The 23,411-nt window shown below is 47.1% G+C and overlaps 1 protein-coding gene across 4 annotated transcripts; it reads left to right on the forward strand.

Annotated features, from left to right (window-relative positions):
* The first annotated feature begins 223 nt into the window (after positions 1-223).
* On the forward strand, positions 224-22,830 carry LOC100285852 (uncharacterized). Of its 4 annotated transcripts, none has more exons than XM_008682432.4 (9): positions 224-437; positions 12,432-12,520; positions 13,150-13,219; positions 13,693-14,660; positions 16,526-16,583; positions 16,663-16,775; positions 17,932-18,022; positions 20,799-20,846; positions 22,392-22,830. In XM_008682432.4, the coding sequence occupies exons 4-9, from the start codon at positions 13,693-13,695 to the stop codon at positions 22,431-22,433; spliced, it is 1,320 nt and encodes a 439-aa protein (XP_008680654.1). In that variant the 5' UTR covers positions 224-437; positions 12,432-12,520; positions 13,150-13,219; the 3' UTR covers positions 22,434-22,830. The 4 variants fall into 4 exon arrangements, with proteins under 4 accessions (XP_008680654.1, XP_035814696.1, XP_008680648.1 ...); NM_001158742.1 differs by having other exon boundaries at positions 299-437; positions 16,523-16,583; positions 22,392-22,730; XM_035958803.1 differs by lacking the exon at positions 13,150-13,219.
* Positions 22,831-23,411: the final 581 nt, after the last annotated feature.

Genomic DNA, 23,411 nt, shown 5'->3' on the forward strand with positions numbered 1-23,411 from the left:
AATCTATTAAGTCTAATTAACTCATGAGCATGAATTATTTAGGTTTAATAAATTTGTCTTGATGCTTAGTTGTAATTAGTCCATATTTAAATATTAATTGATATTAAAACATTTGATATATTTTGGACTAAAATTTAGTTAGAGAAACCAAACTAGAAAAAACTTATAGAGCTTCTACTTCATGTTTTTATAAAGCTGCTACTTTATTTGAAAGAATCAATTCAGACAACCAAAGTAGAATCACTTGGAAGTAAGAAGCTATTAGATGGCCTCCATGGGATTGGATTTTTTTTTTCCAACAGGAACGTGAGCGGTGAGCAACCCTACCCCAGGCCCAGCTTGCGCGCTCTCTCTCTCTCTGGACGACGACGCCTACGCCAGGGCCCCAGGTCGCTGCCGCCCTACGCCAGGTCCCCTTCGCCGGCGACGAGCACCAGGTACGCTCTCCCCTTGCCTTCCTTCCTGCTGCGCGAAACCGAGCATCCAAACCCTAACTTACAATTTGTATTCGGATCTGACCTAATTAAAAATGAATATATGCATATACTACGCCTACTAACTTCGATTGTTTTGCAAAAAATATTGGATGTACATATGAACACCCGTGTCCTTTACTGGTTCCGCCTATGAGTTGGAAGGAATGATAAGGTGGATGTAAATGGTACGGATATTATTCGTCTCTATCCAAATTCGATCCGTCTAAAAGGGCTGAGATCCGATCTGTATTCGAGTCCGAGTATTCAGTATCCGAACCATATCCGATCTATATCTGTATCCATATACTTGTTGGATATTTAAAATGTTGATATCCATTCAAATCTTATTCGACACAACTCGATGATATCCGTATCCGATCCGAATCCGAAGAGAAAATATGAAAACAAATATGGAACGAGTAACACCTGTCTGTATCTGATCCAATTACATCCCTAGGTGGATCATTCATGACCTAGGTATGGCATGTGCACAATGTTCAAAATGAAGAAAAAAAGATTGGGTATTACACAAGAATCGTATCATTATGCGCTAATCGGCGGTGGGGGCATTCCTAGCCTGCATAGGTGTCATATTGTTATGTGCTAGTTGGGAGGTTGGGATGCCTACTCTATAGGCTGTTTATGCATCATGTCGTTATGTGCTAGTTAGGCATCTTGGTGGTGCCTAGTTCCTAGGTTGCTACTGTGTAGCCTGTTATATGGATGTTAGTGCAGGCGAGCGAGGTGAGGAAGAGGGGGCATGGAGGACAAGGTGGTGGTGCTGGCAGTTCACATTTGTAATGGTTGGAGAAGTGGTCTAAAATGAGGGGGAGGTGAGAATGACAGCGATGGTCATAGTTCTCTGCAGCTAAGGTCAACTTGACATCATCCAGGTGTCTGTCTTGCCACCCGAATGGCTGCCTAGGTGTTCGGCAGCATAGGCTGTAAAAGCGAAGGTCAGCCACCTCGTAGTGCTGATTTTTTTGCTACGAATGCCATTTTTAGCACTAATTCCCTGATGAGCCAGCAATAGTGTAATGTTCTTAATGCAAAATTACAAATGTGATGCTATTGCTTGGAACAAGTTGTTTAAAGGGCAGTTATGGAGAGCAGTTAATTTCTTGCTTTTATTAGGACATTAAAGGATAGCGTGAAGTAACGGTTCACATTTCAGAAAACTCATGATTTTCTAGTTCCTAAACTAGGGTAGTTTAATGATGACTACATATATCCCCTTCTTATACATGAACTTCAGACACATCATAGTGCCTCAAATGGTTTCAATATCTCGTGTTACAAGTTACAACACTGCAATAGCAATTCTGTGCTGCGCTAATTGCTATTTTACCATGACAACTTCTGTGAATTAAACTGGTTATTTTTGGGGTAACGTATTTGAATTTTTTAAGTGTCTAAACTGCATTGGAGAATTCAAAGGCACCTTGTGGTATCTGAAATACAAGGATGTAGAATAGGATCTGAAGGAAAAGATCCAGTCACAGTTGTCCAACCCTGATCCAAATGATTTCTAAAAGGGCTTTAAAGTGGAGAACATTAGCGGAGGGGCTCACAGATCGTAAATGGGTATTAGAGATAAGGGGAGGCTTGTCTGTACCAGTTTTAGTCGAGTATCTGCAGCTCTAGAACTTGGTTGATGGGGTAGATCTTCAACCTGACATCGCATACCAACATATTTGGCGCCTCTCTAGTCATGGTACTTATTGTAGCAAATCGGCATATGATGCATTTTTTTACTGGCTCTATCTTTTTTGCCCCTTGGCGACTTGTCTGGAAGACCTGGACCCCCTTAAGATGCAAATTCTTTGTATGGTTGGCAATAAAAAATAGGGTTTGGACAGCTGATAGACTGGCAAAAAGAGGCCTGCCCCATCCAGTTGCTTGCCCTATGTGTGATTAGGCCGAGGAGTCCATCCAGCATATTCTTATCTCATGCGTGTTTGCTCGGCAAATATGGACGTTAATCCTCCACAATTTTGGCCTCCTAGCCATTGTCCGATGCACACGGTTTTCAAACTGGTGGCGCCAAAGTATCAAAAGTGTTGAGAAGAGTCTAAGAAAAGGTCTTAACTCCCTGATCATTTTGGTTGCTTGGGAGATTTGGAAGCACCGTAATGCTTGTGTGTTTGAGGATGTTGTACCCTGCGCCCAGCAAGTTAGGCGTGCGATGATTGAGGAGGGCAGTGCTTGGTGCCTGGCTGGCGCATCAGCTCTGCAAGACCTCTTGCGCCAGCTCCCTAGGGGACCCTATCAGTTTGGCTGCTGGTTATCGCTTTGGTCGTGGTGTTGCTCTGTGTGCGTGGCGCGTTGTGTTAGAGTGAAGGGGTCTTGGCCTATGGGCCTTTGTATTATGGGTTGACAAGTCTTGTCTCTCCTATGTTTTTCTTCTTAATATAATGATATGCAACTCTCCTGCGTTTGTTCAAAAAAAAAGAAGTTAAGGTCACGTACTGATTATGATCCTAGAGTCTGAAAAATTCTGCAAAATGCTGCCAAGAAAGCCCACCTTGCATGTCATTGACCCAATTATTATTAACCAGGGATTCAGCAACAGATTTTCTTCTTCTGGTTCTAACTGGGACATTAGCAAAAATTGTTGGTGCCAGGTGCTGCACAGATTTTCCATCAATCCATTGGTCCATCCAGAAACGGGTGTTGTTACCATTCCCGACCTCTGTCACTACTATTGCTGAGAAAAGAGCCAAAGCATTGGGATGAGAGGGGAGTTCTATGTCTGTCCATGGCCGATCAACCCTCACTTTCTTATGCCACTACCACCTTAATTGCAAATCCCACACCATGACATTCAACTCAAGTTGGGAATACCAAGTCCTCCTAGCTCAAAAGGTCGAGTGACTTTATCCCAAGAACCCTTTTCTCTGCCTTTCCATAAGAACCCTTTTCTGATTTTATCCACTGCCTTGATGGACCATTTGGGAACATTAGTAGAAATTAGCAAATACATAGGAATTGCAGAAAGAACATGTCTAACCATGGTGTCCCTGCCAGCCCTATTCATTAGAGATGCTTTCCAAGATGGAAGCTTGTCTGCAATTTTCTCCACCCAAGGCAAGAGGTCAATCTTTCTCAGTTTCTTATTGGATAGAGGCAGCCCTAAGTGCACACAAGGAAAAACTGCCCTGGAACAAGGTAAAATCTCATCTGTGGCAGCTAAAACATCTTCCTCACAAGCGATATGGATTGCTCTTACTTAGATTTGTATGCAGCACTGAGGCCTCACCAAAGATATTTAGGATGCCTTTTGTAGTTAACAACTCCTCAGTGGTTGGTTTGATGAATAGGGCAACATCATCTGCATATAGAGATAGTCTCTGACCAGACACCCCTCGATTAAAAGGTTGAAGAAGGCCCTCATGCTCTGCATTTACAAAAAAGACCGTTGAGAACATCCGTTACCAAAATGAAGAGCAAGGGGGGTAATGAATCCCCTTGCTTGGGACCTCTTTTATGGAAAATTACTTCTCCTGACGTCCCATTTAGCAAGATTCTAGTGGAAGAAGAGGCTAAAAGGCTTGAAATCAGATTACACCAGGCAGTTTTGAATCTCAAATGAATTAAGACCTCCAAGAGAAAGGCTCAAGAAACAGAATCGAAAGCTTTTGAAATATCTAGTTTAAGGAAGAGGCTTGGAATCTTTCTTTTATGAAGAATCTTCACTGTCTGCAGAACAAGAATAAAGTTACCCTGGATACTTCTTCCCCTAATAAAAGCACTTTGATTTGAAGCCACCATAGAGCTTAGATGGGGGGGCTAGACGATTAGCTAGGATTTTTGTGGGAAACCCTAACCCTGGAATAGGGTGGGGTGATGTATTAATAGATTGGGAGTGTTGGGCCAGGCCCATTACAGAGGGGGACGAGAGGGTAATTACATAGGGAGAGCCCTAAACCCTAATAAACCTAATAGGTATTCTAACCACTCCCCGCAGTCGCAACTCTATCCTGTACAGATGTTGAGACTGGACCGAAAATCTAGGAATACACTCGACGTCAGCCCCTTGGTGAAGATGTCGGCGAATTGTAGCGTTGTGGAGACGCTGAGGACCCGAACGTCACCTGCAGCGACACGCTCCTGGACGAAGTGCAGGTCGATCTCCACATGCTTCGTGCGCTGATGCTGCACGGGATCGGTGGAGAGGTAGATGGTGCTGACGTTATCGTAGTAGACGAGGGTGGCGCCCTGAAGGGGGCTGTGGAGCTCGTGGAGGAGTTGGCGCATCCAGGAGGCCTCTGCCACGCCGTTGGCCACAACGCGATACTCGGCCTCCGCGCTGGAGCGGTAGACGGCGATCTGCCGTTTGGCGGCCCAGGAGACGAGGTTGGCGCCCAGGAGCACGACATAGCCGTAGGTGGACCGACGCGTGTCGGGGCAGCCGACCCAGTTAGCGTCGGTGTAGACCACAAGTTCCGACGTCGAGGATGGTCGGAGTAGAAGGCCGTAGTCGAGGGAGCCACAGAGGTAGCGCAGGATCCGCTTGAGAGCGGTGAGATGGGGCTCCCATGAAGTGTGTATATGGAGGCACACCTGCTGGACAACATAGGCGATGTCGGGGCGGGAGAATGTGAGGTACTGGAGCGCGCCTGTCAGGCTCCGGTAAGATGTCGCGTCGGTGATTGGGGGCCCGTCGTCCTCGGAGAGATTCGCCTTAGTGTCGACAGGCGTGTAGCAGGGCTTGCAATCGGACATGCCGACCCGCTCCAAAATGTCGATGGCGTACTGACGCTGGTGCAGGAAGAGACCCTAGGGCCGCCGTTCGGCAATGATGCCGAGGAAGTGATGGAGAGGCCCCAGGTCCTTCATCGCAAACTCCCGCTCTAGGGCGATGATCGTGCGCTGTAGGAGATCGGCGGTGGAGGCCGTGAGCACAATGTCGTCGATGTAGAGGAGGAGGTAGACAATGTCCTCGCCCCGCTGGTAGATGAAGAGTGATGTATCTGACTTGGCCTCGACGAAGCCGATGGAGGCCAATTAGGTGGCGAAGCAGCTGCACCAGGCCCGCGGCGCCTGCTTGAGGCCGTAGAGGGAGCGGTTCAGCCGGCATATCAGGTCCGGGTGCGCGGCGTCGACGAAGCCGGTGGGCTGGTTGCAGTAGACAGTCACCGTCAGAGTGCCATGGAGGAAGGCATTCTTGATGTCGAGCTGATGGATCGCCCAGTTCCGGGAGAGGGCGAGGGAGAGGACGACACAGATGGTGGCGAAGTTGACGACAAGGCTGAAGGTCTCATCATAGTCCACTCCGGGGCGCTGGGTGAAGCCTCGAAGGACCTAGCTGGCCTTGTAGCGGTCGAGGGAGCCGTCCGAAGTCAGCTTGTGGCGAAAGAGCCACTTGTTGGTGACCACATTGGTGCCGGGTGGACGCGGCACCAGGTCCTATGTGTGTTTGGCTTGGCCAGCAGGGCCGCGTACTCCTCCTCCATGGCTCGACCCTTGCGAACGGAGGAGGGGACCGGGGAGGCGTCCGGTGGAGAAGTGGTCGTATCAGCGGCCAGAATCAGCTTGTCGACTGGCCGAAGGACACCGACGGCGCGACGAGTCACCATCGGGTGGATGTGCAAGGGGTCGTGGTGAATAGCGACCAGGTGGTACACCGATGGCTCAGGGGCCGCAGGCTTGGCCGGTTCGCGGCAATGATAGACGACGATGCGGTCGGCAAATCGGACCGCGCTCGTTGAGGGACCGGGTCAGCTCGTCGAGGGAGGAGCGCTCCCGCAGCGGTGCTAGACGAGGGCGGGGTCAGCGAAGTGAGTCCCGCTCGTCGACGGGGCCCGATTCATCAGGGCCGCACGTGGCGCAGGCGGGGTTGACGGGGCCGCACGCTAGGGCGGTGAAGCCATGCGCGGTGCGGGCAACGGTGCGAGGCGAGGTGCCTGGGAGGGATGGGTACTTGAATCGGACTCAAGCAGGGAGTCAAGATTGGTGGGTGGGGAGGAGCCAGCAAGGTGAAACACGTCTTCGTCGAAGACGACGTGACGAGAGATGATGCGACAGGAGGTGAGGTCAAGACATCGATACCCCTTGTGGTCAGGAGAGTAGCCAAGGAAGAGGCAGCGAGAGCGTGGAGACAACTTATAAGGAGCAGTAGCGGAAGTGTTGGGATAGCAGGCACAGCCGAACACGCGGAGGTGGTCATAGGAGGGGGATGTGCCGTACAAGGCGAATTAGGGGGTGGGGTGGCTCACCACCTTCGATGGGAGGCGGTTGGGGAGGTGGGTGGTGGTATGCAGGGCCTCTGCCCAGTAGTTGGCAGGGAGAGACGCCTGAAAGAGAAGGCAATTGATCATGTTGGTGGTGGTGCAAATCATGCGTTTGGCCTGGCCGTTCTGGACTGAGGTGTAGGGGCACGAGAGACGTAACTGATTGACACTGGTGAGGAAGAATGACCGAGAGGCGTGGTTGTCGAACTCGCGACCGTTGTCACACTACAGAGCACGGGCCGGACGACGGAATTGGGTGGAGACCCAGGCGAAGAAGTGAGTGAGGGTGGTAAAAGTGTCGGACTTCAACCGAAGAGGAAAATTCCAGATAAAATGGGAAAAATCATCCAAAATTACCAAATAGTATTTATAGCCAGAAAGACTGAGTACAGGGGAGGTCCAGAGATCACAATGAACCAGGTCAAAAGCCTGCTCAGCCCTAGAAGGAGGTAGTAAAAGGGAGACGAGTATGTCAGCCAAGTTGACAAGCATGACAGAGGCCCTCAAAATGTGCCATATTACAAGAAGAATCTAGACTGCTGGAGATCTTGGTCATGACGTCAGGTCTAGGGTGGTCGAGACGACGATGCCAAGTGGTGGAGGTGGTGGTGGAGACCGGGACGGGAGGTGGAGACACGCCGGTGGAAGAGGGCCGGAGCGTGTAGAGGGGCCCAACGCTGTCACATCGGGTGAGTGGGGTCTTGGTGGCCAGATACTTCACAGAAAAACTAGAGGGGTCAAACTCAATGGAACAAGCATTGTCGGTGGTGAACCGACGGACAGAAAGAAGATTGTGAGTGATGTGTGGGGCTACGAGAACGTCGTTGAGGTAGAACGGTCTAGGGAGCACCGAGGCACCTACTGAGGTGACTGGAAGAGTGGAACCGTTTCCAACGACGATCGAGGTAGGGTGTGTGGAAGGAGGTGGGTGTGAGCAAGATAGCATGCCCTGTGGTGGGAGTGGTGTGATAGGATGCACCGGAGTCGATGACCCAGTTAGAGGATGGTGGAGCCAACACCATGTTGCTGTAAGCGGCAGCGAAGGCGGTAGGGTCCCAGCCTCCAGCGAACGGGGGCCATGGTGTCGTGGTAGATGTCCCTGTAGGCGGAAGCTGAGGCGGGACCGGGGTCGTCAGGGGCACGCCGTACGGAGGCATGCTGTAGGGAGGCGTAGTCAGGAGAGCTGGTGACGTAGGGCGGGAGGCACTGGGGCCTGACCCGGCCACATGGAGATGGTGCCCGTCCAGGGGTCGTAGAACGACGGCCAGCCCTGGCCGCCACCCCGGCTGGTGGAACCTCCACGTGAGGAGCTGTCGCCCCCACGTGCCCCCTTGCGGGGGCGACGACCGTCGTCGGCGGTGGAAGCCGGACGAGGGGCCACAGGAGCTGCGGCAGGGGGCCGAGCGGGGGCCCCGGTCGACGGTGTGTGGGGCGCCTGTCCCCTGGAAGACGCCTGAGCACCAGGGGTGGCGCTGTAGAGTGCCAGGGCCGGAGTGGGAGCCTCGATCGTCATGGTGAGCTCCTCGGGGAGCTCATTCCTCACGGCATGGAAAGTGGGAAAGAGCACAGACGCACGGTCCTCTTGATGAGAGCCTTTAGGTGGCTATAGCGAGGGCTGAGGCCACGCAGGAGGTTTAGCACCAAGGTACGCTCCGCCACCGGCTCACCGAGATCGCGGAGGGAGTTCGCCAGGCCCTTCATCTGGCGGCAGTACTCCCCCACGGAGAGGGGCCCCTGGGAGAACTGGGCGTCGAAGTGAAGGGCCCGAGCGTCCCGGTTCCCGAGAAACTGTTCCTCGAGAGCGAGTCACGCCTGACGGCCTGTGTGCGCCTGGTCGCAGATGATGTCCGGGAGCTTGACGGTGATGGTGCCGTGGAGCCATGAGAGCACCACAGTGTCCATCAGGGACCAGGCCCGGGACGGCGGGGCGACGATGACGTCGAGGACGTGGTCGGCGAGAGCATAGCGCCGCAGGGTGAGGACATGCCCTTGCCAGCGAGGGTAATGGGAGGATGTTGGGTCCAGCACGATGGAGACGAGTGACCGGATGTTGTGGAGACCGGCAGCCTGGGCGTGGAGAGCGGCGATGTGGTCGGCGTAGAGTCCAGAGGCGTGGGGAGCCTCTAGGGTGGGCGGAGGTGTCTCATGGGTGACCGGCGGAGGGCCGATGATGAGGCGCTGCGCGATGGCCGTCTGGGCGGTCAGAGTGGCGCCCAAGGCACGCTCCTGTTCCAGTGTGCGAGACGCGGCGTGCTCGCGCTCCTGCGAGGCGACTAGAGCAGCCTGGATGGTGGCGACGGCAGATGCCAGCGCGGAGTCTGTGGAGGGCGCCGGGGAAGCCCATGTGGTGTCAGCAGCGAGCGGACGAGTGGTGGAGAACCTAGGGGGTGGCTGCCGGAGGAGTCGGGTCGGCGAGAGAAGTCCGGTGAGGGCGCCTGTGCATGTCGGGTAGCTCGGGAGGCTAAGTCCGGAGGGGACGGGGCCGGCTGCACGCGCGCTGGCCGCGACAGTGGCGACGACCGCGCTAGGCGAAAGGACGCCGATGTCAGAGGTGGTGGGGGCCACGACAGCATCGATGGGCAGGACCGGGCCGACACCAGAGGCGGTTGTGGCCGCAGTGGGCTGCATGGCGGCTGCCCTGGGGAGGCCCGAAGAAGAGGAGGGCGCAGTTGGGGTGGGCGGCGGCGCGGCCACTGAGCCCGAGCACACCGACTGGGTGGGGGGCGGATGGGAAGAGGGGCGCGAGCGCCTGTGGGAGGGCCCGAGCATGCCGACTGGGTGGGGGCGGATGGGGCCGCCGGGAAGGGCGGTGCGGGCGCCGTCGGGGAGTGGAGGCGCGCGGCCGCCAGGGAGTGGCGGGGCGAGCGCGGCTGCCAGAGATGGAGTGGGGGGGGGGGCGGGAGGGCACGGCCGACCGCCGAGCAGGGGAAGGGAGGCAGCGGCCGAGCAGGGGAGGCGGCTGCTGCTGAGGGATGGGCAGCGGCGGCTGAGAAGAAAAACAAATTGTGACCTACCTCTGATACCATGTGGGAAACCCTAACCCTAGAATAGGGTGGGGTGATGTATTAATAGACCGGGAGTGTTGGGCATTACAGAGGGGGACGAGAGGGTAATTACATAGGGAGAGCCACAAACCCTAATAGGGTTCTAACAATTTTGGTTATTAGTTTAGCAAAACTATGTACTAAACTGATAGGCCTAAAATCCTTGGCCATATCCGCCTCTTTCTTCTTGGGTATCAGAGTGACATATGCTGCATTCAGAAGACTCACCCCCCCTATCATTTCCCTGTTGCAAAGTGATGATAGCAGCCATAAAATCAGATTTGATCACACTCCAACATGCCTTATAGAACCTGCCAGTGAACCCATCAGATCCCGGTGCCTATCCACAGGTAGAGCCTTAATGGTTGCCAGAACTTCTTCCTCTGTTGTAGGACTATCTAGCTGTGAGAAGTCCATCCCAGCCCTATGAAAATATTTAAATCCAGGGAAGCTTGTCTGTTTCTAGATGTTCCAAGCAAATTGTTGTGAAAATCAAACAACACTTCATGTTTGTCTTCTTGAGAAGTGACAACCCGATCACCATCTCTCAATTTGGTGATTGTATTTATTCTCTAGCGGAAGGCTGCCTGCTTATGAAAAAAAGAAAGAGTTTCCATCCCCATCTTTTAGATATCTAATTCTGGCCCTAAGTCTTGCAATAGTCCTTTCAAAAGAGGCAAGCCTGAGACAAAGCTTCTTCAACTCAGATCTTCACCAAACTTCATTCTGGGTGAGATGTCTCATGTCCTGTGCCATCTCCAATTTGTGCAGCACTTCCCTAGCCAGAACTAACCGAGTCTTGATGTGACCTATGTTTTTTGCACTCCAAGACTGAAGAGACTTTGTCAACTATTTTAGCTTGATAGAAATGCGCTCAATGGGGCACATACTTCTCACTGGTTGGGACCATGAGGTGGAAACATCATCCATGAAGCCTGGCAGTTATGTCCAAATTAGTTCATAGAGATCCTCGTTATTCCTCTCAGACGATGTTCGATAACTCTCTTCCATAGCTTCATAGTATGGCTCATCAACTTAATTCCCCGATAATTGGTACAACTTTGAATCTCTCTCTTATTCTTGTAGGTCGTTACCAATGTACTTCTCTACTTGTCAGGCATCTTGTTTGACTGGAAGATATGGTTGAACAACTTGGTTAGTCATACCATATCTATGTCTCCAAGGCATCTCCAATAAGGGTCAAAATGATGGGTTCTAAAGACATAAGCAGAGACTTCCCAAAACAAATAAAAGAAACTCTTAGAGAAATGACACATTGTATAGCTATCCTTCATTACAATGCTAAAATCAACTAAATCACAAATAAAATAAGCTCAAGGAAACTAGGGAGAGTGGCATGTCCTGCATTACCGGCATACTCACACACAAACTGCCTGCCTATGCAATCTCCATTTTTTCTGCGGGTGGAGCATTGGACGCAGCCACACCACATCGGCTGGTTCTGACACAAGTGTGGACAGTCGCCGCATTCCATGAGGTTCTCTATCCTGCCTCTGAGGCTGAGCCTGAGCCCAAGCCTAGCAGTGATGTGAGGAGCCAGGGGTGGCAAGGAGGGCGCATGTGATGAGGTAGCTCATGTTCCCCTTGCAGCCAGCGACAATGCTAGAAGAGCTCTGGCGCGAGAAGGTTGGGTTCCTTACGGTAACCTACCAGACCCTTATCTTCCCTCTGTGGTTCTCGATTTGTTTTGTGCTCGCTCCCGCACTTAGTTTTCTGCAAGCTCTTGCCTCCTTCCTGGCTCCAGCACTCTGTTTTTGCACTTTACTGCCCACACTTGCTCCTGCACGCTTGCCCGCACTTGCTAATGTTCCATTAGCCTCACGGAGCCTAAACAACATGTCAGGGTTCTGATTGCCACTAATCGAGCCTAGGCGTACGCTTAGTAACATTTTTTAAAACACTGGCTGATGTGGCAGATGAAAGGGCCCCGGTCCAAGAGGAAGGTGTTAGCACGGGTATAGGTTGAAGGGCCTGTAACAGGGATGAGTATGAAGCAGTGCCTTGGGGAAGCAGGGGATAGTGTGTGGGAACTTGGGATTACCTTCTGTGGATGATAGCACTTGACATGTGGATATGGTCTACCATTAATGGTAGATCGGGAACAACATCAGGATAGGGGGCTGCATTTTTCGCTAGGGCATGGGGATGATGTGAATGGAGGTGCTTGATGCCTTGATGGTCTTTTTAATTTGGGATTGAGCTTTAATTGGCTGATTGCTCATTTATACTCATATTTTCCTTTTCTGGCTGATATTTATGTATGTGCTTTTAAAATACAAATTTAGTTTAGTTGTGTATGGCGCCACCTCCCTTTGTGCCATAAGTGCCTAGGTGGTATAAAGTGGGTTATCTCCTTACCACACCTTACTGCCTTAAAAACTTCCTCAATCCTCTTCATACCTTATCCCTCCATAATTTCCTACACCATCTCTATGCTCCCTACCCAGTCCCTGCTTACCCTCACTCGCGACCCTGTTCCTCTTACCCATATGTGTTCTTCTAGCCCTACATGCTCCCTTCGCTGATTAGAGATCTGTTACAGCCTTACAGGCATATACTTTACTAAACTTACCAGATCTGAGATCATTTTTCCATACATAGTTTATTTTGAATCTAGGATCAGTTCATGTCTCAGAAATGTCCACTTTTTGAGTCAGGTCTGTTGTTACTTCTCTGGTGATGGACCGGAATTCAGATCAAAACTGAAAGATTGGAGGAGCATATACCAGTTTGAGTGTAAATAGAGGTTTGCCTGCTTATCAATTCTCTCCTTTGTCGTGTGCTCGTTTAGAACTGTGTCTGTATAGTTAATTTTTTAATGTTGACTGAACCTTGGACTATTCGAGTTGAGATGTCCGACTGTGACATATGTACCAAAATTTTATTGTAATTACTCATTTTGTCACTTCCTGCATTTCTTTGGCCATAACTGATAGTGAAACTTCTATCTTTGTTCAGTCTTGCCAGCCTGCACTGCCAATTCATTGCCTGGTCTTACTGTGCAACATTGTTTTACCATACTGGTTACTGCATACACTAAAATCAGTTATTCAAGTTATTGGCATGACTGATTTTTTGTGGGGATGGATCTGTTTATTCTGTACCCTGGTTTCTTGATTGTCTATATAATAGGATCCTTTTGAATTTTCAGCAAAGCTCGAAAGATTAAAGCTTTTCAGCCTATAGATTGAATTATACTTATATAGTTTGTGTTTCTTTGTATTATTTCAGAAATAGGTATAACTGTGAAAACTATGTAGAATTAGGTTACATGACAGAAACCTTTTAACATACCGTTTACAGATATTGGTGTACTGATTTGTTTTTCGAGACCACCTTTAATCTTGATTATTTATATTTCTGTCCATCATCCAGGATCTTCCTTATGTTTGATGATTAGCTCATTGAGCAACATACAGCAACAGATAGCTACAAATCGTGGCATGTGAGTTCCTTAGTACGGGTCTGATTGGTTGCCTACATGACCCCTTATCCAGGACCCTGCACTGCAATTTGCCTTTGTTTGGTAACCTGCAGACGCTCATATGCAGGCTAGCAATCTAGCACTGTCCTCAAAGCAAGTCCAGCCTGCATCCCGTAATTAGGCCAAATCCTGCATCCAGCTATGCATCCTCCCTCCATGATCCTCTCTGCAGCCCAAGACTCAGTCTGATGACCACTTACACAAGAAACCAATCACACAAAACACTTACAATTTCCTATTGAGCCGAACCAAACAACAGCTAATTGCATAGCCTTATGCAGGTTAAGGATATTTTGCATAACCCCTAATAGGCTAATACAATGCGATACTAATGCGAGGAACCAATCAGACCCTATGAATTTACTTCCTTTTTCACGTTTTGGTTTATTTGAATTCTGAACAACTGTTGCATGGTGTCACATGTGCTGTAACAGATGACTCCAAAATGGAGTGCATGCTCTTCAAATAGCTACAGAGAACTACCTTCACATGAAAATGGAGAGTGCAAATCAACCTTAACAGAGTCAGTCCCTTCACCTACAAGCTGTTTTGGCTTGCACACTGCAAACACAATGTGCTCCTTATCTTCACAAAAGAAGGATGGTAATGTTTATAAAAGAAGGAAGATGGATAAGGATTCAAATTCTCCTATAACATTTGAAGATGCTAAAGAAATGGCAACCCAAAGTTGCACAATTTCTGATGACCACTCATCATTACTGCTACCCATTATCTCCTCAGAGGCATTGCTTTTAAATTCAACAGCAGGCATGGCAGGTCCTATCCTAGATTGTGAGGAGCCTGCTGATGTTCCATTGGAGCCAAATTCTGGTACAGATGATAGATGCTTCATTTCAAACATGTCTCCAACTTCCATGACTCCAGACAAAAAGAATGCTGCTGAATGTTCCTCATCGAATATTGGCCCTACAGAATCAATTACCGAGCATATTTCACCAAGGGATCTTTGCATTGCCATACTGATGAAAGATGGACTAATAAATGAATCAAGAACAAGAATGGCACATAAAGAGGAATTCACTGACAATGATGCTAACCCTTTGTTGGCATGCAATAATTGTGGCTGCTTGGAACATTCATTGAAGATGCTGATATGCGATTCTTGTGAAGCAGGATTTCATTTGTCTTGCTGCATTCCTTGTATTAAGGAGCTACCTACTGATGAATGGTATTGTGCTCCATGCTTGTGTAAGAAACCCAAGAGTCTTTATGGCAAACTCTCAGAGGGCAGGATAAATCCTTCCAGGAATACTAACACAAGGCCTCATGGGATGAGTCACATAGAGTACATGCTGAAGGATGCTGAACCATATGTAACTGGGGTTCGACTTGGTAGAGATTTTCAGGCAGAGGTGCCAGAATGGTCTGGTCCATCATCCAGGTGTGGTTATTTATGCTAGACATTAACCTTTGTATTAATTATGGAATTGGGTCATGTAAATTTGGGTTTGTCAAAATTCAGTTTCTGAAGATTGCTAGTTTCCTGGAGACAAGATTTGTTCATTTTTAAATTTTAAATTATCACGATCACTATGATCTACTCCCTCTGTTCCAGAATTTAAGATGTTTTCCCCTTAAGTCAAACTATGCATTTCTGGAAAATTAAGCAAATTGACAACCAAAGTAACAGATTAGTGAGGGGTAAGTTAGTATTTTGCCAGACTGCTTATTTGGTTATAAAATTGCTTGGATTCTTGTATCTCAGAAAAGAGGGAGCATTTGTTTAATTTTTTTTTGCTGTAATTATCTATTCTATCTGATAGTTACTTGTACCATTTTCTCAAAAGAAACAATGTAACTTTCTATTTAGAAGATATGATGAACGTTTTAATATTGGAACTTTATCTGCTACCTTTTTTCAATGTCATTTCTATCTTTGCATATTTTCAAAGTGCGTGCCATATCTGACCTACAGTATTGGGTGCTTTATCATCACTGTTTGGTTAAAACATTTAAAACATAACTAAATATAATCAGTAGTATAAAATGACAGATTTAAGGGCTATACTTTATTTTTGATAATATATATAATTGTAGAATGTAAAAATGAAGAGCATGTATGTCCATTGGTGGCTTGGTGCACACGATAATGAATGGGAGAGAAATGAATTAGCACCGGTACTATGAGTTTGCTAAGGATAATGAATGGGAGAGAAATGATAATATCTTTGCATATTTTCATGGCATTGATGCTAACGTTTGCACACCAGTCCTAACTTCAGTAATTCAGTTTTAGTTAAAATTAAGGGGGCCAACTAACAGGCGCACAATAATATTTTAGTGTGCAAACTGCAAACTTATTCTCACTTGTTGCTTCCAATGTGAATGGCCCAGGGACGAGGGGATTCCTATCTCGCACTTGAGCCATTTATTAGATTGAATCCAAGAGGTGAGATCGAGTTTGTGCACATGTGCACCAATACACTCTTGTGCACCTGATACTTCCTCAATAAATAAATATTTTAAGTCATCCTAATGACTATAAGCGGCTGCTAAAGTACTAAGGGATAACGTGGTTGCTGCTAAGGGAGAAAAATACTGGTCCCTCCATTCAAAATTGTATTTGTAAGATGTTTTGGCTTTTCTAGATACATTATTTTTTCTATGTATCTAGACATGGTGTATATCTTAATGCATAGCAAAAGCTATGAATCTAGAAAAGCCAAAATGTCTTATAATTTGGAACGGATGGTGTAGATAACTACCGTTAGTACCTAAATAAGGGACATGTTTTACATGCTCATAGGTGAGTAGGGCTAAGCAACAACCAAACATTTGCATGGACAGTTATGACTTGTTGGTTTGATTGATGGTGAAATCAGTTGGTTCTGGTGCTTACCAAACTTATGATATGACTTATCGAACTAGCATCTATACAAATTTTTTTAGCATTGATTTAGGATGCACCTTGACACGCATAAGATCTTTTTTTCTTTTAAAACATTTATTTCCTGTCCTTAGATTCAAAAACCAAAATTATTCCATTCTTAAATGGTGCAACCGTCAGTGTATGAGCTTCACATATATGGTTTATGTATGCCACTCTACTTGTCTACTTTAAGATGAAATTTCTTACTGGTTGGAGTTTCAGTGTTTCTTATTGGTAAATATTTCAGTCCATGTAATTTGTGATAAGTTATCATGTCGTATGGTAATTTTGTTGTTTCATACTGTCATTGTCTCTGGACCCTTTCGTTAATTTGCAATGCTCATGTTTATATATATTTTTAACTATTACTGCAGCAGCGATGTTTACTTTGACGAGCCCTGTGCAATTGATTCTGCAGAACTAACTACATTTAATGTAAGATTTTACCATTAAATTACTAGTGTTCCACTGTTCCCCATAATATGTCTCTTAAGATTTTTTTTTATTTGCGTAGTTGTGCAAAATGAGTAATCAAAGTCATTCTTCCATTGGTAATTGGATCCAATGCCGTGAGACCTTGAATCCAGGAGATTCTGACAAGCAAGTTGTCTGTGGAAAATGGAGAAGGTATGCAAATTTTCTGTTTTATGAGTTCCTAGATATATATTTGTCTTGGTTCGTATTTGTTTTTTTTAGAAAAGAATGTAACAACTCAAATCTAAGATAATTTTATTCAGAATTTCTATTTCAGCAACATTTTCCCGTGGGTTATGACTTATCTTTATAATGTGGCTAGTAGTGATTTCACCTTAGGAATTTGGTAGAAGCTGTTCAAAACATGCTTAGCTGGTTGAATTTGGTCCATTTACATCCATACATTGTATAAAAATAAAAACTTTATGAAACATTATTTTTTGTGGGCAATTGCTAATCTGGTACTGCTTTGAACTGTGCTGCCAAACATCCCACTAGAAAATTGCAAAAATGCCACCAGAACTGTCATTCGAGTTAACTTGAGCACTTCTAAAATATATAAGAAATTTAGCATACATGTTGTATAGTACAGTTCACCAGATCATATCGATTGTGGAACTAGATGTAACTGAAAATTAAATGATGCTCTTGCCTCTGTCAAGCATCCCTTTTTTTTTGTTATGTTTCTTTTTTTTATCATGTTCAGCATATAAGTGGTGCGGAAATGTGTAACCTGTGTTGGATTTGTGGCCATATAAGAAGGGACTAAGTCCAGAAAGATGAGATACATGATAGGCTAGAGGCAGCACTAATTGAATAACAATTTGTCTAACATTGATCGAGATGGTTTGGGTATATCCAACGGAAACCTTTAGAAGCACCAATGCGTAGTGGGATTCTAAGACGCGATATTAATGGAAAGAGAGGTAGGCAAAAGGTCGAAGTTGATATGTGGAGAGGCAGTAAAACAAAACCTGAAATGATAGGATATACCCAAATATTTAGCCTTGAATAGGAGCGAATGAAAACAACTATCCACGTGCCTGAACCTTGATTCGTGCTTCTGTTGGTTTCAACTCTAGGATACCCCAACTTGGTTGGGACTAAAACACTTTGTTGTTGTTGCTGCAGCTGCTGTGTTTCTTTTTTCTTTGCTCCTGCAGAGGTAGTTTATTCTTTTAGTTTCCTTTTAGTTCTACTGAAAAAACTGGAAGTTCTACGCAAGCATAAGTTAACTTTTCTTTGACCATATCTTATGCATTTATGAAGCTACACTGTAAATATTTTGGTATTGCGGAATATCCTGCAGGGCACCCTTATATGTTGTACAGTCAGATAATTGGGATTGTTTTTGTTGTCTTCTTTGGGATCCAGTCCATGCTGATTGTGCTGTTCCACAGGTAATGTTTTACATATTTTGTTACAGTAACTTAATTGTGTAAAGCATCTACCTCGATTAAGCATTGCATGTGCAAATCTATGCAGTTGATGATTCGATACTTGTTTTCTATTACCTTAACTTGGATGGCAACTTGGCAAGTTTATGACACTTTCAATTTTTAATTATTTTGTTTCTTATTATATCACTATCCAATGACTATCTTGGTGAACAAAGAAAGGGGTGGTATAGTACCCTAATTTGAGCCATGCGTTTGATGATTTGATACTTGTTTCTTGTTACCCTAACTTGCATTGCATGGCATGATGTTTTTATGACAATTTCAAATTTTAATTATTTTGTTTCTTATTATAGCCAACTATCCAATGTATCTTGGTAAGAAAGAGAACTTTTTTCGAAAATGCAGGCGACTGTGCATCATTTTATTAAGAAGAAATAGAGGGGGTTTACCCCCCAGCCCCAAGACTTACAACATAAGGACCTATTACAGGAAAAATAAAAAACAACCACAAGACCAGGGCACTAGCAGATTAGCCAAGATTTCCTAGCCTACTCCGTGCCCCCTCTAGCAGGAACAGAAGGTCCTTGGCTCTAGCCGCACACCACAGAGAGCCTTCATTAGCAATATTTTGAAGAACTACCAAGACCTCTGGATTGGCTCTATCAAACACGCTAATGAAGAGACTGTTGAAGCCTGTCGGGTATCATGATTAGGGGTACCTAGATTATGCCCCTAAGCGTGCTTGACACCTAAGTACTAAAAAATCATAAGACACGTCTTCCGCGGTCAGGCAAGGTCGAATCACGATTCACCCAAGACCCCGCTCGGCAGTCGCTCGAAACTATGCCTCGCCCTAACCCAACCTCGGGCGAAGGCAGCGCTCGGGAGAAAACCTTGTCTCGCCCGAGGGTCCCTTTTCACCGAATGACAGTTTCTGCCTCGCTCGAGCCCATCTCGGGCACAAGTACAGCCCCGAGCCCAGCCTCAGTCAAAGGCCCCGGGAACCGTGGAGACGTGCGCATTCAATGCGAAGATTTAGATATCTACCCCACGTGACGCCGCAGACAAACAGGGAGCGATGGGACTGTGGTCCCATCCACTTTCACCAACTACGATGACGCACGCTCAAGAATAATGGCCACCGCTCCCCCACGCCGACCACTCTACTCGAACAACTCCGGATGGGACGTGCACGCGTCTGGGCACGACCTCACCCTCGGGAGGGAACTCCGCCTCGCCCAAGCTCGGCTTCGGCCAACTACCTTGGCAACAACTCCCCACGAATCCCGTAGGAGGCCACTCCGACGACTGTACTACCACTCCCTGCACGACTGCATGCCCTGGCACGGGTATGACCATGGCCTCGGGAGGAACCTCTGTCTTGCTCGAGCTTGGCCTCGGCCTAGATAACATCGACGAGAGGACGCCACCAACTCCTCGAAGACTGCAGGATCGACGCCAAGTCTACTTTTACACCATACGAGACAGATTACCATGCACTTTTCACCATATTTATCACTGTTTCAACAACAACGACTCGGACAACACCTCCATCCGGTATGCTCAGGTACGCGTACGAGCCCCCAACCCAGGCTTCGGCTCTCTGCTCGGTCAAGATGCGAGATACAGGGGCCAGACGTCCTCCCCCTGGTTCAAGTCAACCATCAGTACAAAGGCCATTCCGTCGCCCATACCGGCTACAGGGCTCGGATTCGTCTCCCACTCTTGAATACAACAAGCTTGGGCGCTTCAGGGAACCCTCCTTGAGGCTATAAAAGGAGTCTAGGGCTTCCAAGGGGAGGAGGAGAACACTTCACCAGTTTTCATCCTCCACGACCGATATTGGCACCTGCCTCAATCACCACCAGGGACTTGGGATCCACTCTCTCTCCCGGCCAGCTTGTATCCCCTCCTACAAGCACTTAGGTGCAAGATAATATAAGCCTCATCCCCCTCTGCTGAAAGTAGGGCATTTTCTTGCCCGAACCAAGATAGAACTTGTGTCTTCTTGCATCATCCATATGGACCAAGGCATGCAACACTTATTCACTAGTTGGTTAGGACCCTCGGGTCGAAACACCGACAAGGCCTTTCTTTATATTCTTAGGTGCCAAGCAAAAAACGCTGCTCCACCAACCCATAAAGCTTCTTTCCTCAGGTTGAGGTAGAGAGGAAAGTCCCAGGCCCCGCATGATTAGAAACCACACTTGTTTGGTAAACACGCAGGAGACCAATTGTTACGAATTCTCTTTGCCAATTCTACACGTGTTATTCTAAAGATCTGTCGTGATTAGATGCGTAAAGATTGAATGTCTGGTATTAATCTGTCTTGATAAGACCAACTCCGAATTTCTAGCTTGTATACAATTGCCAAGTTTAGATATTGCATGCTATTTGACAATGTTTTCCTAAATGCTAAATGGTAAACAGTCGGTCACCTACCATTTAGCCATTATTCGGGCCTAAACGCACCATTAAATGGGCCTTTATCTGCTCCATTAAATTCCCAGCTTGGAGGAGGATTTGGAAAACTTGGGCCCCTGCAAACTGCAAGTTCTTCATTTGGTTGGTCATTAATAATCGACAAAGGTGCTCTAGCAGCTAGAGCTGGCTAATTCCTAACATGTCCCTCAATATGTTGAACTGATTTTGCTACCACTTAATAAGTATTTAACCATGGCTCGGGTAGGCAATTTTGTGATATGCCCAACTGTTAGGATACTGTTGAAATTTTCATCAATTATCTTTGTTTTCTGAATTTTGTATTCCATTGTAGGAGTTGAAGACTAGTGAAGTTCTAAAGCAGCTGAAGTTTGTAAACATGGTATGTTCCAATCCTACAAAGTAGTCCATTTTTATTTAGAAGTGCGACCTTTTCTTGCATGGTTGAGAAATCTATGAAATTTGGTAAGAAGCAAGAAATGAATGTCATGAATCTATTTCATTTGGACATGGGCTAGCCTGTTTGTTTCAACTGTCTACATAGTATAACGTGGAGGGGCATTGATCCTTACAACATAGACTGTCATGGATCTCTGAACGCACTTAGGGCATTGGTAGGCTGGATGGGAGCTGGGACAGGAGGCTGCATGAGCTGGTGTTTGGTAGGCTGAACGGGGTTGTGCGCCATGCTGGCACACTCCTTAAAGCAGCAAATATGCTGCATCTGGGGAAATGCAAATAAGGTCTGTTTCTACTGGGCCAGGCTCGCTAGCGTGCAAAGGATGGATGGTTGAATCACCACCTGTCACTTTTTGCTTTGTTTTTTTCTTCTCCTCTGTAAGCGCTTGTCCATGGTGGACAATTGGATGTCTTGCTCGTCAACTCACTTCTCCGGTCCTCCCTCTCTCTCTTGTTGCATCCTACCCCAACCCTCTACACGTGACTGTGCAGTGGCCGAGCCAGGCATAGTCCTCCATCGGCCTCAAGCTCGCAGTCTAGGGGAGTTCATGGAGGGCAGACATGATGGGGTCGGTTCTGGGTGAAGGTTCGCATGGCGGGATTTGAGAGCGCCTTGCTGAGGCCGTCGTGCAGCCAGACACCCATCTTGATGAGGATGATGAGGACTCTGCCATGGCTTCGGTGAAGAAATCGTCTATCTCCTCGAGGGCGGTGGCGTGTGTACGACATCGATGAGCATGGCAAGTGTGTATGTGACGTCCACGAGTAGGGCAAGATGCGTGTTCAATTTGTCATGTTCCCTTCTCGGTGCGTTTGAGGCTTCTTTTGATTTGTCATTTGTCATGTTCCCTTATCGGTTTGCGCCCGCAAGGTGTTTGTACTAAAATCCTAAGAAGCAGCAGGGAATAAAAGAGATGGTATGGGTGGTAACTCCACCAAATATTAGTGCAAGGTGAGCATAAACACTTTTGCACAGCCTACCAAACACCAGACTCTCTCAAGCCCAGCTCCATAGATACATCAAACCAACAAGGCCAGTTGTACCAACTGAACCTGCCTTATCTTGGTCTGGCCTTTTTCATCCATATGGGCCACACTCATCCAGTCTAGCAGTCACGCCATTAATCACGCCATAAATTCAACATAGACTTTATGCTAATGCTTTTCAACTGTTAAAGCTACCGCATGATGTTCATGCTGTTAAAACACCATGGTTAGTGTAGCAGAAGTCTCACGGCAATACAGATATTACCAGTTTATAGTACATTTTTTACTGATCTCTTGTGATATTTATGTCGAATTTTTGTTTAGAACATTACTTTTCAAAGCCAAAGTTGACTCAAACTATGTATTCTACATGTTAATATTTTGTATTTAAGTATTATCAGTCTAACCCAGTTGTCTCATCATCTTGCCCGATGTTTGTTTAAGTTGAAACTGACACTCTTTATGCCAACCATATATTCAGCTAAAGAATCAGCTGGTGGACCAAAACCAGAAGCCTGCTTAAATAAATGCCAGTACCAGAGTGGGCGATTCCTCAAGAGAAGGATACCCATTATGATGGTATGAATGAGTTGCCGTATGTGGCGTTCTCTTGTAGTAACTAGCCGTCTGTGAACATGTGAGAACTATGTTGTTCTAGCCTGTTAAACGAAATGATCTGTACTGTCTTCTATAGGGTCTTGGTACACAAGAGTTATACAACATAGATCTGTCTGTGCAGTCCAGGGAGCAGCGTGTCGCTACTGCTGTGATCGCCGCCAAACGATCCTGTGATCCTGCGCCAAGTTTTGTTTCTTGGTAACTTCTGGTATTGCGCGTGCCACTGCATGGCGTGGATGACGTTTTCTGGTAGACTGCCGAGCGTTTGTGTATCTGTTGATAGGCGTTTGGCCTGCTATGCATTTCATGACGAGAGGCATATTGCATTGTGTGCCTGCATTCTTGCCAGAACTAAAATGCTGGGCCTAGAATCCACTTTCCTTGTAAGCCCACGCGGCCTTTTTCCCGTGAGCACAAAATAGTACTCCCAGACCTTTTTCATGACGAGAGGATTGTAGAGAGGATTGGAGGGGATTGAGGGGGAAATTAGTTTATTTCCCTCTCAATCCCCTCCAATCCTCCCGGGATCCCCTTGTCACCAAATCAAACCTAAAATTGCAAGGCTGTTGGCTCTCTACATCTCCTGCCCAAGTAACGCCGGAGCCACCAACCCATGCTGCCAAACACGTCTTCCTGTCCCAGGCTGCTACACGCATGGCACACTGTAGTCATGTGTTGAGCACAAAATGTGCGGCCTGTATATATGAGCGAGATTGTATGCGCGTCACCGACAACGTACGCCAAGTTATGGGCCGCAGTCGCGTCCGAACCGATCACTGTCATCAGCTAGGTTGTATGCTGAAGAAACCGCATCCCATGTGGGCTTCGCTTTTCCCCCGACCCGGACGGGAACGGAACGGAACGGAACGGAACAGATGGACGG

This window comes from Zea mays, chromosome 1 (genome assembly GCF_902167145.1).
Source record: "Zea mays cultivar B73 chromosome 1, Zm-B73-REFERENCE-NAM-5.0, whole genome shotgun sequence".
Lineage (NCBI taxonomy): Eukaryota > Viridiplantae > Streptophyta > Magnoliopsida > Poales > Poaceae > Zea > Zea mays.

Excerpts from the sequence above, each read along its gene's own strand:
- LOC100285852 (XM_008682426.4), top strand. The coding sequence starts at position 13,693 with ATGACTCCAAAATGGAGTGCATGCTCTTCAAATAGCTACAGAGAACTA. Across the intron at positions 14,661-16,522 it reads TGGTCTGGTCCATCATCCAG|CAGCGATGTTTACTTTGACG; the intron begins GTGTGGTTATTT and ends CTATTACTGCAG. Across the intron at positions 16,584-16,662 it reads CAGAACTAACTACATTTAAT|TTGTGCAAAATGAGTAATCA; the intron begins GTAAGATTTTAC and ends TTATTTGCGTAG.